General features: G+C 42.7%; 1 protein-coding gene and 3 non-coding genes across 6 annotated transcripts; all 4 read left to right on the top strand.

Annotated features, from left to right (window-relative positions):
• The first annotated feature begins 7 nt into the window (after positions 1-7).
• On the top strand, positions 8-80 carry trnaa-agc (transfer RNA alanine (anticodon AGC)). The gene has a single exon. It is a non-coding gene; the product is annotated as a tRNA-Ala (tRNA).
• A 7,018-nt stretch (positions 81-7,098) lies between these two features.
• On the top strand, positions 7,099-7,180 carry trnas-gcu (transfer RNA serine (anticodon GCU)). Its single transcript has one exon. It is a non-coding gene; the product is annotated as a tRNA-Ser (tRNA).
• A 526-nt stretch (positions 7,181-7,706) lies between these two features.
• Positions 7,707-7,779, top strand: trnaa-agc (transfer RNA alanine (anticodon AGC)). Its single transcript has one exon. It is a non-coding gene; the product is annotated as a tRNA-Ala (tRNA).
• A 1,405-nt stretch (positions 7,780-9,184) lies between these two features.
• Positions 9,185-19,322, top strand: lrrc2 (leucine rich repeat containing 2). 3 transcript variants are annotated; one of them, XM_006808445.3, is made up of 10 exons: positions 9,185-9,294; positions 10,058-10,199; positions 14,447-14,562; positions 15,042-15,127; positions 15,215-15,371; positions 15,454-15,590; positions 16,324-16,469; positions 16,611-16,763; positions 17,469-17,623; positions 18,061-19,322. In XM_006808445.3, exons 2-10 carry the CDS (start codon positions 10,063-10,065, stop codon positions 18,108-18,110), a joined length of 1,137 nt encoding a protein of 378 aa, XP_006808508.2. In that variant the 5' UTR covers positions 9,185-9,294; positions 10,058-10,062; the 3' UTR covers positions 18,111-19,322. The 3 variants fall into 3 exon arrangements, with proteins under 3 accessions (XP_006808508.2, XP_006808507.2, XP_006808509.2); XM_006808444.2 differs by having other exon boundaries at positions 9,233-9,294; positions 10,055-10,199; XM_006808446.3 differs by lacking the exon at positions 9,185-9,294 and adding an exon at positions 9,303-9,505 and having other exon boundaries at positions 10,055-10,199.
• Positions 19,323-19,613: the final 291 nt, after the last annotated feature.

The raw sequence follows: 19,613 nt of genomic DNA, 5'->3' as shown, positions 1-19,613 counted from the left end.
CAGCACAGGGGAGTTAGCTCAAATGGTAGAGCGCTCGCTTAGCATGCGAGAGGTAGCGGGATCGATGCCCGCATTCTCCATTTGACACTTTGCTAGTAAGTAAGTAAAATTTATTTATATAGCACATTTCACAGATAAAAATCACAAAGTGCTTTACAATAAGATCAGACATACAAGTTAAAATTTATTAAAAGCCCGTTTGTATAAAAATGTCTTCAGCTGCTTTTTAAAGAAGTCAGTATAGTCTAGACAGCGTAAAGACAACGGCAGAGAGTTCCACAGCCTAGGTGCCAGTGCCTGAAAAGCCCAATCCCCACGTGTTTTAAACCTAGTACGTGGGACCACCAGTAGCCTCTGACCTGAAGACCTAAGTGCTCGGGATGAAGCATGAGGTTTCAACAGGTCAGAGATATACTGGGGAGCTTCACCATGTAGAGCTCTAAAAGTTACAACTAAAATTTTAAAATGAACCCTAAAATTTACAGGCAACCAATGAAGAGAAGCCAAAACTGGAGTAATGTGTGACCTCTTATTTGTACCAGTTAAAAGTCTTGCCGCTGCATTCTGTACAGACTGAAGGCGATCCAGAGCTGATTTGTTAAGACACGTAAAAAGACCGTTACAATAATCCAAACGAGAAGAAATAAAAGCATGAATAATCATCTCAAGTTCTGCCTTTGACACCAGTAGTCTGAGTTTAGAAATGTTTCTTAGATGATAAAAACAGTTCCGGACAAGTTGTTTAGAATGTTTCTCAAGAGACATTGAACTGTCAAATATAACACCTAAGTTTCTGAGACTCGACTGAAATGAAGGGTCTAAAAAACTGATATGCTGCCTAATTTCTGAGAGCATGTGATCAGGTGCAATAATCAAAGTTTCTGTTTTATCTGCATTTAACTGAAGGAAATTGTCATTTACAGTTTTTTCTGATTGCTTAAGCACATTTTTTGTAACTATTGGCTATTTTTGCAAAACTCTACACACAAATAAGAAAACCTGTCACCCAATTATCAAAACATTGTAGTTCTCTTGCAAAAGCGAACACAGCTAGATTAACTCTTCACACCTTGGTAAAAATGGTGTTTTCGTATCAAACAGTACACACAAGCCATCATCTACTAAGCACACAATGCGCCAACTGCACACTGATGGTATGAATACAAAACACATCTGGCTTTTGCTTTCTCTGTGTACAGATGTCAATTTGAGGTCACACTTTTGTCATAGTGTCATGTAAACATACAAGGATCCAAACTTCAAGTATTGGTGTTTATTCACACTCATCAAAACCAAGACAAAGTCAGAACACAAAATAGGAATTTCACAAAAAAAAGACAATCAGCCTACATCATGTCGTCTTTCTGGGTCCGGCCACAAAATTTCGTCCACATCGCATGCGACATCCTCCAGTCCAAGGCACCGGGGAAAATATCTCCTTGAATGCCGTATCCAGGCCTGACATGATGCCTGGTCAATATCTCCACATGCCTCCTCCATTTTCTGTAAAAGGGCTACCTGTTGATGAGGATGACGGTCGTACACTTTCCAGCGCCAGGCAGAGAAGAACTCCTCGATGGGATTTAAGAATGGAGAGTATGGAGGGAGGTTGAGTGCCATGAAGGATGGGTGGTCTGTAAACCAGTTGCGGACCAAAGCAGCCCTATGGAAACTAACATTGTCCCATATGATGACATATCGGGTCTGCTCTGGTCTCTGAACAGTGAGCATGTCATGCAAGGTGTCCAGGAATGCAATAATGTGTGCAGTTCTGTATGGGCCTATAGTTGCATGATGGTGAACAACACCATTTTGGCTTATAGCTGCACACATGGTTATGTTACCACCACGTTGTCCTGGGACATTGATGATGGCACGGTGTCCAATAATGTTCCTGCCACGTCTCCTGGTTTTACTGAGGTTAAAACCGGCCTCATCTACAAAAAGTAGCTCATGTCCCGTTGCATCTGCTTCTAGTTCCATCACTCTCTGGACAAGACAAAACAAATGCAACACATCAGGCCCATGCACAGCACTACAGTATGCACTTCCAAATTCAGAACCAATGACACTAGCTTACCTGCACATAGTCATATCGCAGTTGCTTTACACGTTCTGTGTTTCTCTCGAAAGGAACTCTGTAAATTTGCTTCATTCTTATTCTGTGGCGCGCAAGTACACGACTTAGTGCAGAAATGCTTGCACTGTGTATATTTTGAAAGATGGTGTCATTATCAATTATGCGCTGCTGTATTTCGCGCAGTCTTATTGCATTATTGGCAATCACCATGTTCACTATATGGGTCTCTTGCTCTGGAGTGAACATCTTTCTCTGCCCCCAACATCTGGACGTCTAGCAATTCTGTAAAGTAACAATTTCAGTATTTTTGCATGTATGGTACTGTTGTGTTTCTCATTAGAGTATGGCAGTGCTACAAAGTACTTACCAATTCTCATTTCGAAATGTCCTAATGATGCTTGCCACAGTGTAGCGGCTCAGTTTAGGCTGAACCCGTTGGCCAGCTTCCCTCAGGGTCATCCCATGGTTGATGACATGGTCCACTATTGTAGCTCTGATGTCATCAGTTATTCTGTTTCTTACTCTTCTTACTCTTCCTCTTTCCCCTCCTCGTCCTCTTCTTGCTCCTCCTTGTCCTCTTCCTCTAACTTCCTCTAACCCTCTTGCTTCTTCACCTCCACGTCCTCTTCCTCCAACTTCTTCACCTCCACGTCCTCTTCCTCCAACTTCTTCACCTCCACGTCCTCTCCCTCAGCCTCCTCTGATTCTCACTCTTCTCACTCTTACTGCTCCTTCCATTGTACTCCACATAGACAGCTTACCTGTGGCCTGTTTATAGTGCTTAGGCTGATTGCAAAGTGGACTAATTATCTAAAACAGTTTTCACAAGTGAAAGTGTGCCAGACAGTTGGCAAAATAGTGTTAATGATAGCCATACATGTGTATAATTTTGCTAGGAGTGTGTTGGAAATTTGGTAATTGAGTGTAAGCAGTGAGTTGTGTTTAAAGTTCAGCAAAAAGAGTGTTGTGCAGTGAATTGTGCCTACAGTTTTGCAAAGTGTGTGTTACAAAATTGCAAACTGAGTGCAAAGCAGTGTTTGTGCTTTTAGATTTGCAAACTCAGTGAGTGGTTTTGCTATAAGTATTAATAGTTTTAGGAATTGTGCTATAAGAATCACAGTTAGGGTTTAAGCATTCAGAAAAAACTGTAACCATTGTTTGATTTCTGACAGACAATTATTTAAACAACACAATTTATACAACTCAGAAGCTTTGAAAGAACAGTACAACTGAATGTCATCAGCATAGAGATGATAAGAAATATTATTGTAACGTCTGATAATGTGGCCTAGAGGGAGTATATACAGCAAAAAGAGAATAGGACCTAAAACAGATCCTTGAGGTACCCCAGAAGGCAGAACTGATGTTTCCGACAGCACATGATTTATACAGACAGTAAAGGATCGTTCAGATAGATACGACATAAACCATTTTAAAACAACACCGGTAATCCCAAACAAGTCCTTCAGCCTATTTATCATGATGTTGTGATCAACAGTGTCAAAAGCAGAGCTGAGATCCAACATAACCAGAACGGTGTACTCTCCAGAGTCTGCTGCCATCAGAATGTCACTAGACACTTTAAGCAAAGCAGTTTCAGTAGAGTGCAATTTGCGGAAACCAGACTGGAAAATGTCCAGAACATTGTTCTTTTCCAAAAAGTTGTTAAGTTGTTCTGCAACTGTTTTTTCCAAGATCTTTGACACCAATGGTAATTTTGATATTGGCCTGTAACTGCTTGGAAGAGATGGGTCCAAATTTGGTTTCTTTAATATTGGTTCAACAATAGCTTGTTTAAAATAGCTGGGAACTGAGCCAGTATAAAGAGAAGTATTAATTATTTCCAGAATACAGGGGCCAATAGAGTCAAACACACTAATGAAAAATGATGGAGGAAGTACATCAAGGTGGCTTGAGGTCAGTTTCATTCGACCAAGCAGAGCACTGATGTCCTGTAAGGTAACAGGAGTAAAAGAGGACCAGGTATCAGAGGTAAGCAACGTGTCAGTGTGATACTGAGAGGATGATGGCGAGATATTAGACCTGACAGCAGCGACCTTATTAACAAAATAGTTTAAAAAGTCATTACAATCAGATTTAGTATAGACTGGTACATGAGGAATATCAGGAGAGACAATGTTTTTAATTGTATCAAACAATACTCTGGGATTTTTCTTTTTTGAAGCTATTAGATTAGCAAAATATTCAGTTCTGGCATTTTTTATCATGTCGTTAAGTGAGAAAATTGATTCCTTCAGATGTACCCTATGGACCTCAAGCTTGGAAGCCTTCCATAAACGTTCCAATTTGCGACAGTATCTCCTAAAATTTCGAATATTTTCATTTATCCAAGGACAGAAATTTGAAGAATGGACAACATTTAGTTTCAGAGGTGCCACCGTATCTAAAATAGATTTACATTGATTGTTAAAAGACAAAATAAGTGAATCCATATCATTTTGAGCCATGCGAGGGACAAACATGGCAGAGAACCTTCTAGCATCATCCTGGTTTATAATCCGCCTTTGGATCATCAATTTAGGAGGTGAAGGATCCACGTAAAATGACAAATTAAAGAATATACAACTATGGTCACTCACATGGACATCTTCCACACATACATCATGTATATTTAAACCCAGGGAGAAAACAAGATCAAGAGTGTGGCCCTTTGTATGTGTGGGGCCAGAAACATGCTGCTTAAAGTTAAAAGACTCAGTGATAGTGATGAGCTCAGCAGCAGTGTTACAGGAAGCGTCATCAATATGAAGGTTTAAGTCTCCCAATATTACAACCTTCTCCAGTTTAATGATCGATGTCAGAAGGTCGTTAAATTCAGTTAGAAAGACCCCAGCAGGTCGATAGATTAAAATACAGTAAAAGGTTTTCAGAGAACCGACCTTCATCATCTGTGACTCAAATGAAGAAAAGAAGTCCGAGGTCATCAGTTTGCATATGAGTCTGTCCTGGTGAACAGCAGCAAGTCCTCCACCACGTCCTAAAAGACGCGGAGTTCCAATGACAGAACAGCCAGACGGGCAGATTTCATTCAAGTGGACATAATCCTTATTTTGCTGCCACGTCTCAGTCAGACACATAAAATCTAGAGACTCTTTAATAAAAAGATCATTTAGAATAAATGATTTGTTCGTTATAGAGCGAACATTTAGCAGGGCGAACCGAATTGATGACGGTTTATCTGCGGAATCTACAGCTGACTGCAGCGGTACTTGAATTAAACACCTGTGCACACCTGTGGACATGCCGGGCAGGGCGGCGACTCCAGAGTTGGGAAAAACCTTGATCGATGAGCAGACGTAGCTGTCACCAGCAAAACGGAAAATGGATGACGGACACAGAGTGAGCAAACTGCTTTCGAGCCATGGGGCTCGGGTCCCAGGCGCCGTAACATCCCCAGCAAACGACAGGAGAGGAACTGGTCGCAAGCACCGAGAGTCACCCCACAGCCAAGCAGCTAGCCTCCGGTACCTTCTCCGTTTCACCTGGACGCCGGCCCTCGTTCCCCTTTTTCGTCTCTTGAGGGTGGAAATGCCGCGGGTTGTGCATAGTAGCACGCACTCAGGTGAGGAACACACCAGAGGAGGAGGAAAAGTTTTTCTGCTAGTCAGTGTCCCAATTGAATGCATGTGGCTTCCTTTGGCAAATCTTTATTCGAGGGCCGGTGTCCTGCAGGTTTCAGATGTATTCTTGATCCATCATAGGGGATTCAAATGGCTAAATTACCTCCTCAACATTTCTTGAAGTTCTCCAGAGGCCTGGTAATGAACTAATCATTTGATTCAGGTGTGTTGACCCCGGGTGATATCTAAAACCTGCAGGACACCGGCCCTCGAGGCCTGGAGTTCCACACCCCAGGTTTATTTGCACTTCTCCGCTCACTACCTTTCAGGTACTATCAAGTTAACGCTGGCTTCAAACCTCATCAATGTTTGACCATATGAAGTGATTGTCTCCCCTCTTACCCTCACAATACTGGCCGATGGCAGCAAAGAGTCCCCCGGCCCAGTCTGACATCTCTTTTCTCCAGAAGCAGCTGAAAGGGGCTTCCAGTGACACTCTCCTGGCGTACTGCGTAGGGCCCAGACTTGAATCGCTCGGAAGTGTCTCGTGTGAGTTACGATTGCACCAAAGGGTCTTGTTGTAGTTGACATGCCCAGAAAACATTGAAAGGGAGGTGTTGTGATTAGAGCCACCTGAGCTGAAGCTCTGTATGGCACGATGAAGCTGCAATGCTCAATCCTCAATGGGGAAGTAGCTCAAATGGTAGAGCGCTCGCTTTGCATGTGAGAGGCAGCGGGATCGATGCCCGCATTCTCCAGGACCCTTTTGCACGTCCGCGAGGAGACCCGAAGCCAAGTGTGTAGCCAATCCGTTGGGCGTGGGTGGAGAGCAAATTCAGGGGTGATTTGTCACACAAGGATAGCAGCAAGTGCGAAAGGCAAGCTTTAGAAGACGGTAGTGAGAGCTGCTCTGATGTGTGGCACAGATTGTGTCTGCATAGTTGAAGATGATAAGCTTTTGCTTGGGAGTGTCCAGGATGCAACAGATTCGAAATGACCATGTGCGAGGGACAGCTGGGGTTGAGCCGTTTGCAGACGATAGGCCAGCAAGGCTGAGGTGATTTGCACATGTGCAGAGGAGGGATATAAGATATACTGGGAAAAGGGTGTTAAATACGGAGCTGCTGGGCAGGAGAATAAGAGAAAAACCAAAGACAACGTTCATAGACGTAGCCAAGTAGGACATGCAGAGGGTTGGTGTGACAGAGGAGAATGCAAGGGGCAGGGTGAGATGGAGGCAGACGATCCACTCTGGCAACCCCCAAGAAGAACAGGCTCAAAGAAGAAGCCAGCATCACTCCAGGCTTCTACCAAAGTGTTACGCAGCCCCTCGTCGGGGATCTGGAGTCAATCTCCCTGCGTCCATACACCAGCGATCAGCTCACACATTATCCCTCGTAAATTCCCAATGCTACTGGCAAAGACCAGCGTCTGGCAGATGAGGTAGCCGAGAGGTTAAGGCGATGGACTGCTAATCCATTGTGCTGTGCACGCGTGGGTTCGAATCCCATCCTCGTCGAGAGCTCTTTCTGCTTATTTTGATGCATCTTGTCAGTGTAAGGTTGGCTGCCAAAGCAGGCATGATGCAATGCTCTTCTTTGGCTCAGTATTCACTTTAGTTCACCATGTGGTCTTGTTGCACAGGTCATGTTAAAGAGAATGGTCTGCTAATACAGTAGCAGAAAGACCTTCTGCTTCCAGAATAGCAACATTCCTAATGGCCCACTTGCCCTACACTGAAAACCAAGGGGAGGAGGTCGGTAAGCATATTGATTAGAACCACCTCCCTCAGTTGGCTTCATTCAATGTGAATTAGCAGTGGCTCTAGTCCACAGTCCCTTGGATGTCCAGTCTCCTCAGTCTGTCTCTAAGGCTGATGGCATTCAGTTACGTTAGCATGACAGTGGATTGTCAACGAGCCACCTTAGTCTCTTAGCCACATCCTGGGCGCTTTGCAGATTTCAGGATTTGTGCCCCTTCCCTATTTTGATCATACAGCAAGTATGGACAAAGTGTAGACTGTAATAAGTAACACATGCGGCACAGGGGAGTTAGCTCAAATGGTAGAGCGCTCGCTTAGCATGCGAGAGGTAGCGGGATCAATGCCCGCATTCTCCATTTGACACTTTGCTAGTCAGTGTCCCAATTGAATGCATGTGGCTTCCTTTGGCAAATCTTTATTTCACAGGTGTCGAACTCCAGGCCTCGAGGGCCGGTGTCCTGCAGGTTTCAGATGTATTCTTGATCCATCATAGGGGATTCAAATGGCTAGATTACCTCCCAGCTCTTTCTGCATATGTCGATGCATTCTTTTCCTCTCTTGCCTCATATTTGCAGGGCATTTCTTCTTCGTGCGTAAATATAATGTTCTCTTATGGCGTTATTTTTGTGCCACTATTCTTAGCGCACGTAAAAAAAAACTTGCAGGTGCAAGTGTTACATTTTGAGGCGAAATTTATTTTGAGCGAAGAAAAGCTGAATTTGAGTGAACAAAATTCATTGCTGCATGCAAAAACTGTATTTCAGTGTTTGCTATTATCCACACACACACGCACACAACAGCAGCCCCTCTCGCTCAGTTTTTGCATTTGCGCTCGCTCGCAATGTGTTGTTCGCGCTCTCAACATTTCTGCCCGTGCGCGTTCAACTCTTTCTGTACACCGTTATATTTGTTCCACAAAACCAGCCAATCACAGACTTGGATGCAAAAATATCTGATTTGCTATTTTGGTCTCCAATCAGCTCGAAATGACGAAATGCAATATCCCAGAAACCATTTCGTCCAAAACTCAAACGAGGCAGTGGTGGAGGAACACAGAGTGGCGGAGTTTGCAATATTACTCTTTCTGGGTCACAAAATAAACTTTTAAGATATTTTCATGCGAGAATGGTGCTGTGTCAATCAGATTCACTGCGTGAATACATCTTTTTTTATCATTTCACATTTCTGTCAGTGTTGCTTTTTCACCCTGTAAGCCACAACATGTTTTACCTTTAGCTTCCCCCCTTAATAAAGCAGAATTATCTGTCAGAGTTTTACTTTTGTTACGGCATACTTACATTCCCCTTCGTTTGAACCCTCCTTTACTACATTTTCACTGTCAGATTAAAAACTTCACATGTTGAGATGATGACCTCACACAGATACTTCCTGACCAGTGTTCAGTAGCATCCAATCAAAATCCTCAAATTTGACTCAGTAAAGCTGTCGCCTTGTTGGACGATATGTTAGTACAGCGACCTCACAGCAAACGTGTTATTAGTAACAGCACAAACATGGTCCAGTTCAGGTGAAGCTGAGGAGAGAGCTACCACCTATCAGTCAAAGAGGCCGCGCCCCCAATGATGCAAACTTTAAGCCTCAATACAGTTTAACCAGTTTATCTACAGACCAAAGAGTTTGTTTCTTTCTGCTGCCTCTGCTGGACGTTAGAGGAACTGCAGGTTTTATGCTTATAATGAACATAAACATAAATACTCATGTATAAGTGTCATGTGACACAGCAGGAGTCATATCTCAGCTGGTAAAAATAGCTTGTTGAGTCACACACACGATCAGATCACAGCTGTGTTTGTGTGTCAGTAAACAAGCTGGTCACCGAGCGGACAGCCGGTCTGGAGCAGGACTCTCAGGTAAGAGCACGTTAGTTTCTCAGCCTCGGCTGCTCTGCGTTTACAGACGATCCACACAGGAACAGGAAGTGTCTTCACTCAGACCAGCAGCTCTGAGGTGGTGAACATGTGGGGGAAAGCCCTTTGTCTCTCAGACTGAACCATTCCTGTCTCACTTTGTTTAAAGGTTTCAGGTGGTTCAGTCCAAACTGAGCATTTAAACTTAAAAAAGGTAAATTCCCTCAAAAACGGTTCAGTTTTGTTTTTTTTTACATCTTTCAGACTTGTTGATGTCTTTCTAGAATTTTCCCTCCTGTGTCGTCGGCATGGCGTCGTTTCATAAACATCAGTACTTTTATATTTAAAGATCAGACTGGTTTACAACTTTATTGCAGCTTTCATGGTTGAATGATAGCTGATCATTTTTAACAAAGAAAAAACAGACGTGACCTTTGAGCTCCAGACAAAGAGCTCAGTGTGGATGTACTCGGGGTAGTTTTACTTCAGAGTCTATATTTAAACTGCCGGGTCCTGTTTGAGAGTTTCTGTAAATGCTCTAGACTTCACTTTCCCGCGATGTTCAGCGTCCTTTTTCAGAGATGCTCTTTAACCTTTCAGATGTTGATATCAGCGTAGAGATGAGCTGAAGGAAGAGGCAAAGAAGAAAACGTGGCTCATTAGTCAGCTTTAGGTTTTCACAGAAAATTTTTCTGGGTAAATCTGTTTAAACTTGAAGCCAGATATGTTCAGATAATGATCCTGGTCTCTTCCTCCTCCTCAGCAGCAGAGATGGGTCCGGAGAGGAAGCTGGACGTCCCGGTCTACGATCTCTCTCTGATCAGAGGGATGTGGGAGGTCCGAGTGAAGAAGCACAGAGAGAGGCAGAAGAAGGAGAAGGAGAGGATTGAGCAGAGCGCCCTCGCCAGGTAAGACGCAAAAACCCACAGAGCTGATGAAGAACATTTGGCCCGTATTTGTAGTTTTAAGTCTGCCTGCCCACCTTAAACCGGCCAGGTGTCAGGTGTGCTGTTTGTTTTGGGCCACGACCGGCTCACAAACACCTGCAATAAACGAGACAGAACTCTCCGATCAGGTCAAAACATAACTGTCATTCAGAGAGACAGAGATTAATAACAGATATGATTCAATACAGAGAGGTCTGTTAACACATAGTGAGTGAGAAAGGTGACTGGAAAGGAAAAACTCAATGCATTATGGGAATCCCCAGCAGCCTATGTCTATTGCAGCATAACTAAGGGAGGATTCAGGGTCACCTGGTCCAGCCCTAACTATATGCTTTAGCAAAAAGGAAAGTTTGAAGCCTAATCTTGAAAGTAGAGATAGTGTCTGTCTCCTGAATCCAAACTGGAAGCTGGTTCCACAGAAGAGGGGCCTGAAAACTGAAGGCTCTGCCTCCCATTCTACTTTTAAATACTCTGGAACAACAAGTAGGCCTGCAGAGCGAGAGCGAAGTGCTCTAATAGGGTGATATGGTACTACAAGGTCATTAAGATAAGATGGGGCCTGATTATTTAAGGCCTTGTATGTGAAGAGCAGGATTTTGAATTCTGGATTTAACAGGAAGCCAAAACAGGAGAAATCTGCTCTCTTTTTCTAGTCCCTGTCAGGACTCTTGCTGCAGCATTTTGGATTAGCTGAAGGCTTTTCAGGGAGTTTTTAGGACTTCCTGATAATAATGAATTACAGTCGTCCAGCCTGGAAGTAATAAATGCATGAACTAGTTTTTCAGCGTCACTCTGAGACAGGATATTTCTAACTTTAGAGATGTTGCACAAATGGAAGAAAGCAGTCTTACATATTTGTTCAATATGTGTGTTGAAGGACATGTCCTGGTCAAAAATGACTCCAAGGTTCCTCACAGCGTTACTGGAGGCCAAGGTAATGCCATCCAGAGTAAGAATCTGCTTAGAGACCATATTTCTAAGATTTTCAGGGCCGAGTACAATAACCTCAGTTTGATCTGAATTAAGAAGCAGAAAGTTAGCGGCCATCCAAGTCTTTATGTCTTTAAGACATTCCTGCAGTTTAACTAATTGGTGTGTGTTATCTGGCTTCATGGACAGATAGAGCTGGGTGTCATCTGCATAGCAGTGTAAATGTATGCTATGTCTTCTAATGATGCTGCCTAAGGGAAGCATGTATAATGTAAACAGAATTGGTCCTAGCACTGAACCCTGTGGAACTCCATAATTAACCTCAGTGTGTGAAGAGGACTCTCCATTTACATGCACAAACTGGAGTCTATTAGATAGATATGATACAAACCACTGCAGTGCAGTACCTGTAATACCTACAGCATGTTCTAATCGCTCTAATAGGATATTATGGTCGACAGTATCGAATGCTGCACTAAGGTCTAGCAGGACAAGCACAGAGATGAGTCCACTGTCAGAGGCCATAAGAAGATCATTTGTAACCTTCACTAAAGCTGTTTCTGTGCTGTGATGAACTCTGAAACCTGACTGAAACTCTTCAAATAAACCATTCCTCTGCAGATGATCTGTTAGCTGTTTGACAACTACTCTTTCAAGGATGTTTGATATGAAAGGAAGGTTGGAGATTGGCCTATAATTAGCTAAGACTGCTGGGTGATGCTTTTTGAGTAAAGGTTTAACTACAGCCAGCTTGAAGGCCTGTGGTACATAGCCGATTATTAGAGATAGGTTGATCATATTTAAGATCGAAGAATTAATTAATGGCAGGACTTCTTTGAGCAGTTTTGTAGGAATGGGGTCTAAAAGACACGTTGATGGTTTGGAGGAAGTAATTATTGAAGTTAACTCAGAAAGATCAATTGGAGAAAAAGAGTCTAACTTAACATCAATGGTACTAAGAGTAGCTGTAGATAATATTACATCTGTGGGATGATTATTGGTCATTTTTTCTGTAATGATTAAAATTTTATTTGTGAAGAAGTTCATGAAGTCATTACTAGTTAACGTTAAAGGGATGGTTGGCTCAACAGAGCTCTGACTTTTTGTCAGCCTGGCTACAGTGCTGAAGAGAAACCTGGGGTTGTTCTTATTTTCTTCAATCAGTGATGAATAGTAAGATGTTCTGGCTTTGTGGAGGGCTTTCTTATAAAGCAACAAACTATTTCTCGAATTATGATGATCCTCTAAATTTGTGACACGCCATTTCCTCTCCAGATTACGAGTCATCTGCTTTAGGCTTCGTGTTTGAGAATTATTCCACGGAGTCAGGTACTTCTGATTAGAGACCTTAGTTTTCACTGGAGCTACAGTATCCAGAGTTGTACGTAGTGAGGAGGTAAAATTATTAACAAGATGATCGACCTCTGTTGGGGTAGTGTTCAGATAGCTGCTCTGCTCTGTGTTGGTATAGCGCATTGAAGATGATAACAGTGGGTGGATTATATTCTTAAACTTAGTTACAGCGCTTTCAGAAAGACATCTACTGTGATGAAGTCTACTCTCCACTGCTGTGTAATCAATTATTGTAAATGTAAATGTTATCAGGAAATGATCAGACAGGAGAGGGTTTTCAGGAAACACTGTTAAATGTTCAGTTTCTATGCCATATGTTAAAACAAGATCTAGAGTGTGATTAAAGTGGTGGGTGGGTTCTTTTACATTTTGAGAGAAGCCAATTGAGTCTAATAACAGATTAAATGCCATGTTGAGGCTGTCATTTTTAGCATCTACATGGATGTTAAAATCACCCACAATAGTTATTTTATCTGAGCTGAGAACTAAATCAGATAAAAAGTCTGAGAAATCAGAGAGAAACTCTGTGTAAGGCCCAGGTGGACGATAGATGATAACAAGTAAGACTGGTTTCTGAGTTTCACAGCTGGGGTGGATGAGGCTAAGCATCAGGCTTTCAAATGAATTAAAAGTCTGTCTGGGTCTTTGGTTGATTAATAGGCTGGTGTGAAAAATTGCTGCCACACCTCCCCCTCGGCCTGTGCTTCGAGGTTTCTGGTACTTAGAATGACTCGGGGGTAGGGATGGGTACCGGTATCCGGTGCCATTATGGCAGCAGCCGCTGCTTGGGGTCTGCCGGGGAACAACTAGCGGGGCCTACGCTATCTTCGGCTGCACCAGCTACAGGGGCCTGGCTAGCTACGGGTGAATGAAGGGTGCGAAGCCGAGTCTCCAATTCAGTAATCCTCTGCACAGATGCCACACAGTACCACTGCAGCTTCATAAAATATAATATTATTTTAATCCACTGATTCATGCTCTGGACATTGGTGTTAATCCAAGTTTTAAAGGTGACAGAATCTGAATGAAGTTATTTTACCCCTCACAGGTACATTAGCTTCATTGGTGGTTGGGTTTCAGCTCTGATAGCAGATCGTCAGGTTTAGAGAAGCTCAGTCCGAGTTCAAATTCCAGGTCTCTGTGTCGTGTGTGACAGCTCATGTACATGAACAAAAAGGCGGCGGTGTAGCAAAGTTCTGACTTTAGTGCAAGGAGCTGCAGTGAGCGGCTCATGTGAAGCTGTCCAGATCAGAGGAACGAGCTCAGGTTCCTCGGGCTCGTCGACATGGCAACACGTACCAGCAAGGTTTAGCTGCAGGCACGTTTCCTTCAGTAGATCTGTAAGAGTCTAATATGTTTAATCTTAATTGTTTAATTAGGCCTGATGATGTTAAGTCCTATTTCTGCATCACTGCTCTGTGTTGAACAGCTTGTCTCTGAATGTGTGAGCAGACCGGAAATTAAACCAAAACTCTGAGCTAAAAGAGGCTAAAAAGCTCCACAGAGTTGCTTCATACACTGTGTTTTTTTGTTAATACATTTAATGAATATTTACCTCGTTAAATCTGAGAAATCCAATCCATGGTCTGTGTTAACCTCTTAAGCCCCAAGCCTACCTAATCTCCTGCTTTTTGCCCCCGTATCAGGGGGCGTTGGGGCTTAAGAGGTTAAGTAAATAAAGCATTTGAACTTGACTGAGTCAGACCCAGCTGACTGTTGTTGCTCATAAAGTGTGAGAGTCATGGCCCATTTCAGCCGCGTGAACACACAGCGCACTATTTATAACGCAGCGTAGTGAAGTCTGGCCTGCAGACGGCAGAAAGGTCAGAAGTTTGGAGGATAAACGGGAACATCCACACAGCTGAAATCTGATCTGACATCAGCGTGGCGCTGCTCACACTTGGTTAACATTTCTGTGTGCGCAGGATCGACCAGGAGTGGCAGTATCGCATCTACTGTAAGACCCTGAAGACCTCCGAGCTCAACCTGCTGCATCATTACCTGGAGAGGTCGACACTAACGGACATTCAGCTGTGCACGGGTAAACATAGCGGACAGGCATGCACAAGTCGTCCAGCGTCCTGGCAGGCGTACGGCACCAAAACAGACATAAAATCATCAGATACAGTCACCAGATGGAAAACTGTATGCAACTACAAAATCAGCCACCACTGGACTGTTTAATAACAGAGTTAAGTTTAGTTTTGCTAATTTTAGTCATCTTAGGAAGAGTTTAAGGGATGAAGGTTGGGCTGCATCGTTTTCTGAGAGGACCTTTTAAAATGTCATTATGTAAAAAGTTTTTGAGCTTCTTTCAAATGTTTTCGGGTGCATGTTACACTGACTCAATGCGCCATCTGGTGGTACAAAATTGGTACTACACAAAACTATAGCCAGGCCGTATTTTAATGCCAGCTAATGTGTCCTATCAGATGTTTCTTCACGTTCAGTTTATTTAAATACGTGAATTTACAGTAAACTCTGCTGCAGTTGCTGCTGACGTTGTTGTATACCTGTTAGAGTCAGACCAGCAGCAGTGCCAGGAAGTCCAGCAGGATCCCGATGAGGCCAAACTGAGCTTCTGTCTGGAGGGAGAACGCTGGATGGTAAGTAGGTTAAAAGTTTGTGGTTTAAACGTGTTGTAGTTTGCTTTCTCTCAGGAAACCAGAGTGAATAAGAAAAATCATTTGCAGGATTTTCCCCGCGAGCTGCAGTGGATGACCTACCTGAAAGAGTGGCACGTGAGGAGAACGAGGATCCGCCAACTGCCTGACTACCTGGCTCTGTTTACCCAGCTCACCGTTCTGGACATCCCCAAAAACGCCATCACTGAGCTGCCGCCCGAGATTGGTGAGTCATACACAAACCGAGTCTGAACGACCTGAGAGGATGGGAAACGATACCGAAATAATTCCTCCGTCTGTATTCTAAGGTAAACTGACGGCGCTGAGGGAGCTGTACGTCAGCTACAACCGACTGTGCCGAGTTCCTCCGGAGCTTGGCAACTGTGAGAAACTGGAGAGACTCGAGCTCGCGGGAAACCACAACCTGTCCGAGCTGCCGTTTGAGGTGAGAGGGTCAAGCTGTACATCCATCATCAGTCCCTGACAGCAGCTCAGTGTCACAAAAACTTTAAGATGATGAACTATGTTGTTTGCCTGTTTAGGTGCTTTTAAGGCTCCACCATTTGGTAGAAGTTAAACAGTTAGTAAGATTTTGTGCTTCAAGAAAAGTTATTTTCTTTTTCAGTAGTTGAAACTAAAGGAAGAGATGAGCAGCGTCGTGGCGTCTCTGCTGGTTTCCTTTGTCCAGATTAATCAAAGGAGAGACGATGAATCGTCAGAGTTTGTAGGCGTTGGCCGGTTTCTGTTTGGGCAGCACCTGAGGGACAAACTCACTGTTGGTTCCTCGGGTGGGAAATTAGGGGAACTGCAGGGTTGGTTATTGTTCAATTCTTGAGGCCCGGAGGTTGACACTCTGCAGAACTGAGCATGGGATTAAAGTGAACACCTGAAGTGCCACCAGGGGTCAAATTTACTATTGCCCCCCAAAAATGTTGAACTGTCCTTCAGGACCATCAGGATGGTGTTCAGAGGTCAAGTTCAGTCCAATTCAGCTTTATTTATACAGCGCCAAATCACAACAACAGTCACCTCAAGCTGCTTTATATTGTAAGGTAGACCTTAGGTCAAGTTATTAGGAGGCTGATAGAACTCCATCCAATCAGTTCTTCTTAAACCAGAGACGTCGCCCCCTGCTGGACATTGTGCTGATGATGTCACTGTGTGTCGTCTCTCTGTAGCTGAGCAGCCTGAAGCAGCTGGTCCACCTGGACATTGCAGAGAACAGGTTTGTCTCGATCCCCATCTGCGCTTTGAGGATGACGAGCCTGCAGCTGCTGGACCTCAGCAACAACTGCATGACCGACCTGCCGCAGGACATGGACAGGTGACTGATGATGTCGTCACTATTTCCAGGTGGATCACCAGGCAGATCACCTGGGCTTCAGCTGTGACAGCAGCTCTTCTTGAGTGTTTTGGGGGAGGCGTCAGCATCCTGAGGTCTGAATGCTCATGTTTGTCTCTGCAGGCTGGAGCAGCTCGTCACCCTGTTCATCCACAAGAACAACTTCAATTACCTCCCTCACTGTCTCTCCAACATCACCACGCTGGCGATGATCGTTGTCAGCGGCGACGAGCTCACCTGCATCCCAACTAAACTCTGCAGCAACCCCGAAATCAAGTACACAGACCACACCTACACAGACTTCCACCCAGCACGCATCCAGGTGGCAAATGTCACACAGCAGCTTTAACCAGCTTATAGCTGCTGCAGCCTCTGCAGACCACTTTGCAACCCACATCCACACCAGCTCCTCAGTTTCATGCTACATCTGATTTGTGTTATTAAATGGTTTGTTTATAAAGCCAAGAAATCTTTTTTCTTGGTCAGAAAACAACTGGCGCAGTGAAGGCTTGAAGGCTGCACGGATGTTCCCATTGCATAAAGGTGGTAACCTTAATCCCTAATGATTACCGAACCATCTTGAACTTGTCCTGCTTAACAAAAATCTTGAGTGTCAATGGTGGATTAAAACTACATCTGGAGTCAGATAAGGTTACTATCAGAACAGCTGCTTCAGCTACAGCATTCAGGTGGAAAAGCTGCGCTCAGAGAGAACCTCAGAAATGTTTCAGGGCTCCTTAAAGTCAGTGCAGGTGTTCCACAGGGATCCTTTCGCAGACCTTTTGTATTTACAGCAGTAAGTCTGCTGTAAGAGGTAAATTTGATTTCCACTGGCCTTCATCATTAATTTGGTGACTCATAAGACCCACAGAGGGCCACAAAAGGTCACGGTCAGCGGTGTTTCACGAAGAGGAGCAGCCTGAAGTGAGTCAGCTCAGAGGGGTCAGAACTTTTTTAATGTTTGTCTCTGCTCTTCTTCAGGTTCATTCGCCTCTACGACAACCCTGCGAGCAAAGAGAAGAAGAAGAAAGAGGGTGTGAGAAGGAGGTGGAGGGAGCAGAGGGAGGCAGAGGAGGTGAAGGATAGTGGAGAGAAAGAGTTCATTGAAGCGTACATCAGCTCACTGCAGGACAGAGGTGAGTCTCAGCGCCAGATTCTCACCGTTTTACTTTAAAATTACACAAAAGTCTAAAATATGAGAGCTTTGCTGAAGTAAAGTGTGAACTTGATGATGACGAGATCATCAGAAATGTTCTCATTTTAAACTGTGGAGACGTTTTTGAATTTGCTGTTTGGATTTAAAGTGAATAAAAAATAAAGTTAAATAAATTAATACATTAGAAAACTTTTGGGTTTACTGATTAGTGATCTCTGAATCATCTTTATTATAATCACCTGTTATTAGTTGTTTCAGGTTTTTTCATTAATAACTTCTAACTTGTGCTTAATTGGGAGGAAAACTCTTCACTGTAATATTTACTAAGTGTATGTTTTTCATCCTGTCGGTAATCAGACTTCACGCTCATAACAACCCGTCCTCATGTGTTTTGGGGGGGGGTTTGTCCCACGCCAGACACCGTCCCCTACGCCACCACCAAAGTCTCCATTTCCTGCCTGCTTTGAGGAAGAGGAGGAGGAAGCCAGTGAAGGTTGAGAGGATGATGACTGAAGGATGACAGCACTGAGGAATTTCAAAAGAGGACGCTAACAGAGGTTAACATGGGAGGTGAAAATGTGTTTTTAATCTTTCATACTAGCTCGAAATTATAAGACAACATATTAAAGTTTAGTCCTTTATTAATATTCTTTTTAAACTAATTATTGTTAAATCGTTGAATCTGGGAAAAATAAAATCAGTAGGACGTTCACGTAAACACTGAATGCATTAATCTCAGGTCATTATAATGTATTTCAAACTTCATTATTAAAATTAATAATTAAGTATTGCATGTAGGATGTTATTGAGAGTTTATTTATTGGGTATGATACAACAAACTGAATACATAAAAAGACATGCTCACATAAAAGTTACAGGAAAAAAGTTTATTTTTAATAATTGAATCTGTTAGACAGGAAGTCCAAGTGTTTGATATTAATTCATATTTCTGATGCTGGTTGACTTCAAACATTAAAACATGTCAAATGAAAAAAAAAAAATCATATTTAACAAAAATCAAGACGCTACAGTCGAAATGTGTTTTTGGATGCGCATCAACTTTCATATATTTACATTAAATATTGAAGATAAAATCAATTCCAATTCCTGTTAATCGATCGCTGAACTGTTTTATTTATGAATCTTTTTTCTTTTAGTTTTGAATATGTCGACTGTCTAAATCTCTTCATTTCAAAATCAAATTCACAGTTGAAATCAATAAAAACAGACAGAAGCTGATTTCTTTGTGATCCTGAGCAGATTTGATTTTTCACTTTTACATTTCTCACATTTATCAGCTGATTTTTTTGTGTAAATGTAGTTTTTTATTCAAAGTGTGAAAGTTGTGACCAAATAGAGATTTTCTGTTTATCAGGTTTGATTTCTATGATTTCTTTTAGTGTATTTTTCTGTGGTTGTCATAGTTACAAACTTAGCAGCTTTGATTTGTGCATTAAAATATAGAAAAGTTTTTGCTGTTTAAAAAGTTTTTTTTTTTTTAAAGTTTCTGTAAAATGGAGAAAAACGTTTTTTTGTATTTGTGATTTTTACTGAAGCTGCTTCGATTCAGACGTTTGTGATTTTATTTTTATTCATTTAATGTTTGTAAAAACACATTTTTCAAGAACGGGCGCATTTTTGACAAACTTTCTAATTTAAATAAACTGAAGTTTAATTTGGTCGATCTTTAATCAGAACACTTCATGTTGTCTGTTGACCAAAGTAACGTACGAATGCTTCAGAGAGCTGAGCACGAACGAGCTGAAGCACTGATGATGTCACACAGAGCCATCATGCAGGTCACTGCTGCTGAGGGAGGACCGACAAACCGCTGCATCGTTAGGTGGACTTTTTTTATATTTATAAAGGAAATGTTGGGTTTTTAATTCTCAAATTTAGAGAAAAAGAAGAAAAAAATAACAAGGAAATAAAATACAAAACAAATACTCACTTTTTTGTTTTAATCAATA

This window comes from Neolamprologus brichardi, chromosome 12 (genome assembly GCF_056152115.1).
Source record: "Neolamprologus brichardi isolate AB-2024 chromosome 12, ASM5615211v1, whole genome shotgun sequence".
NCBI classification, from domain to species: domain Eukaryota; kingdom Metazoa; phylum Chordata; class Actinopteri; order Cichliformes; family Cichlidae; genus Neolamprologus; species Neolamprologus brichardi.
Note: the sequence above shows the minus strand (reverse complement) of the source record. Positions and strands in the feature narration are given on the sequence as shown.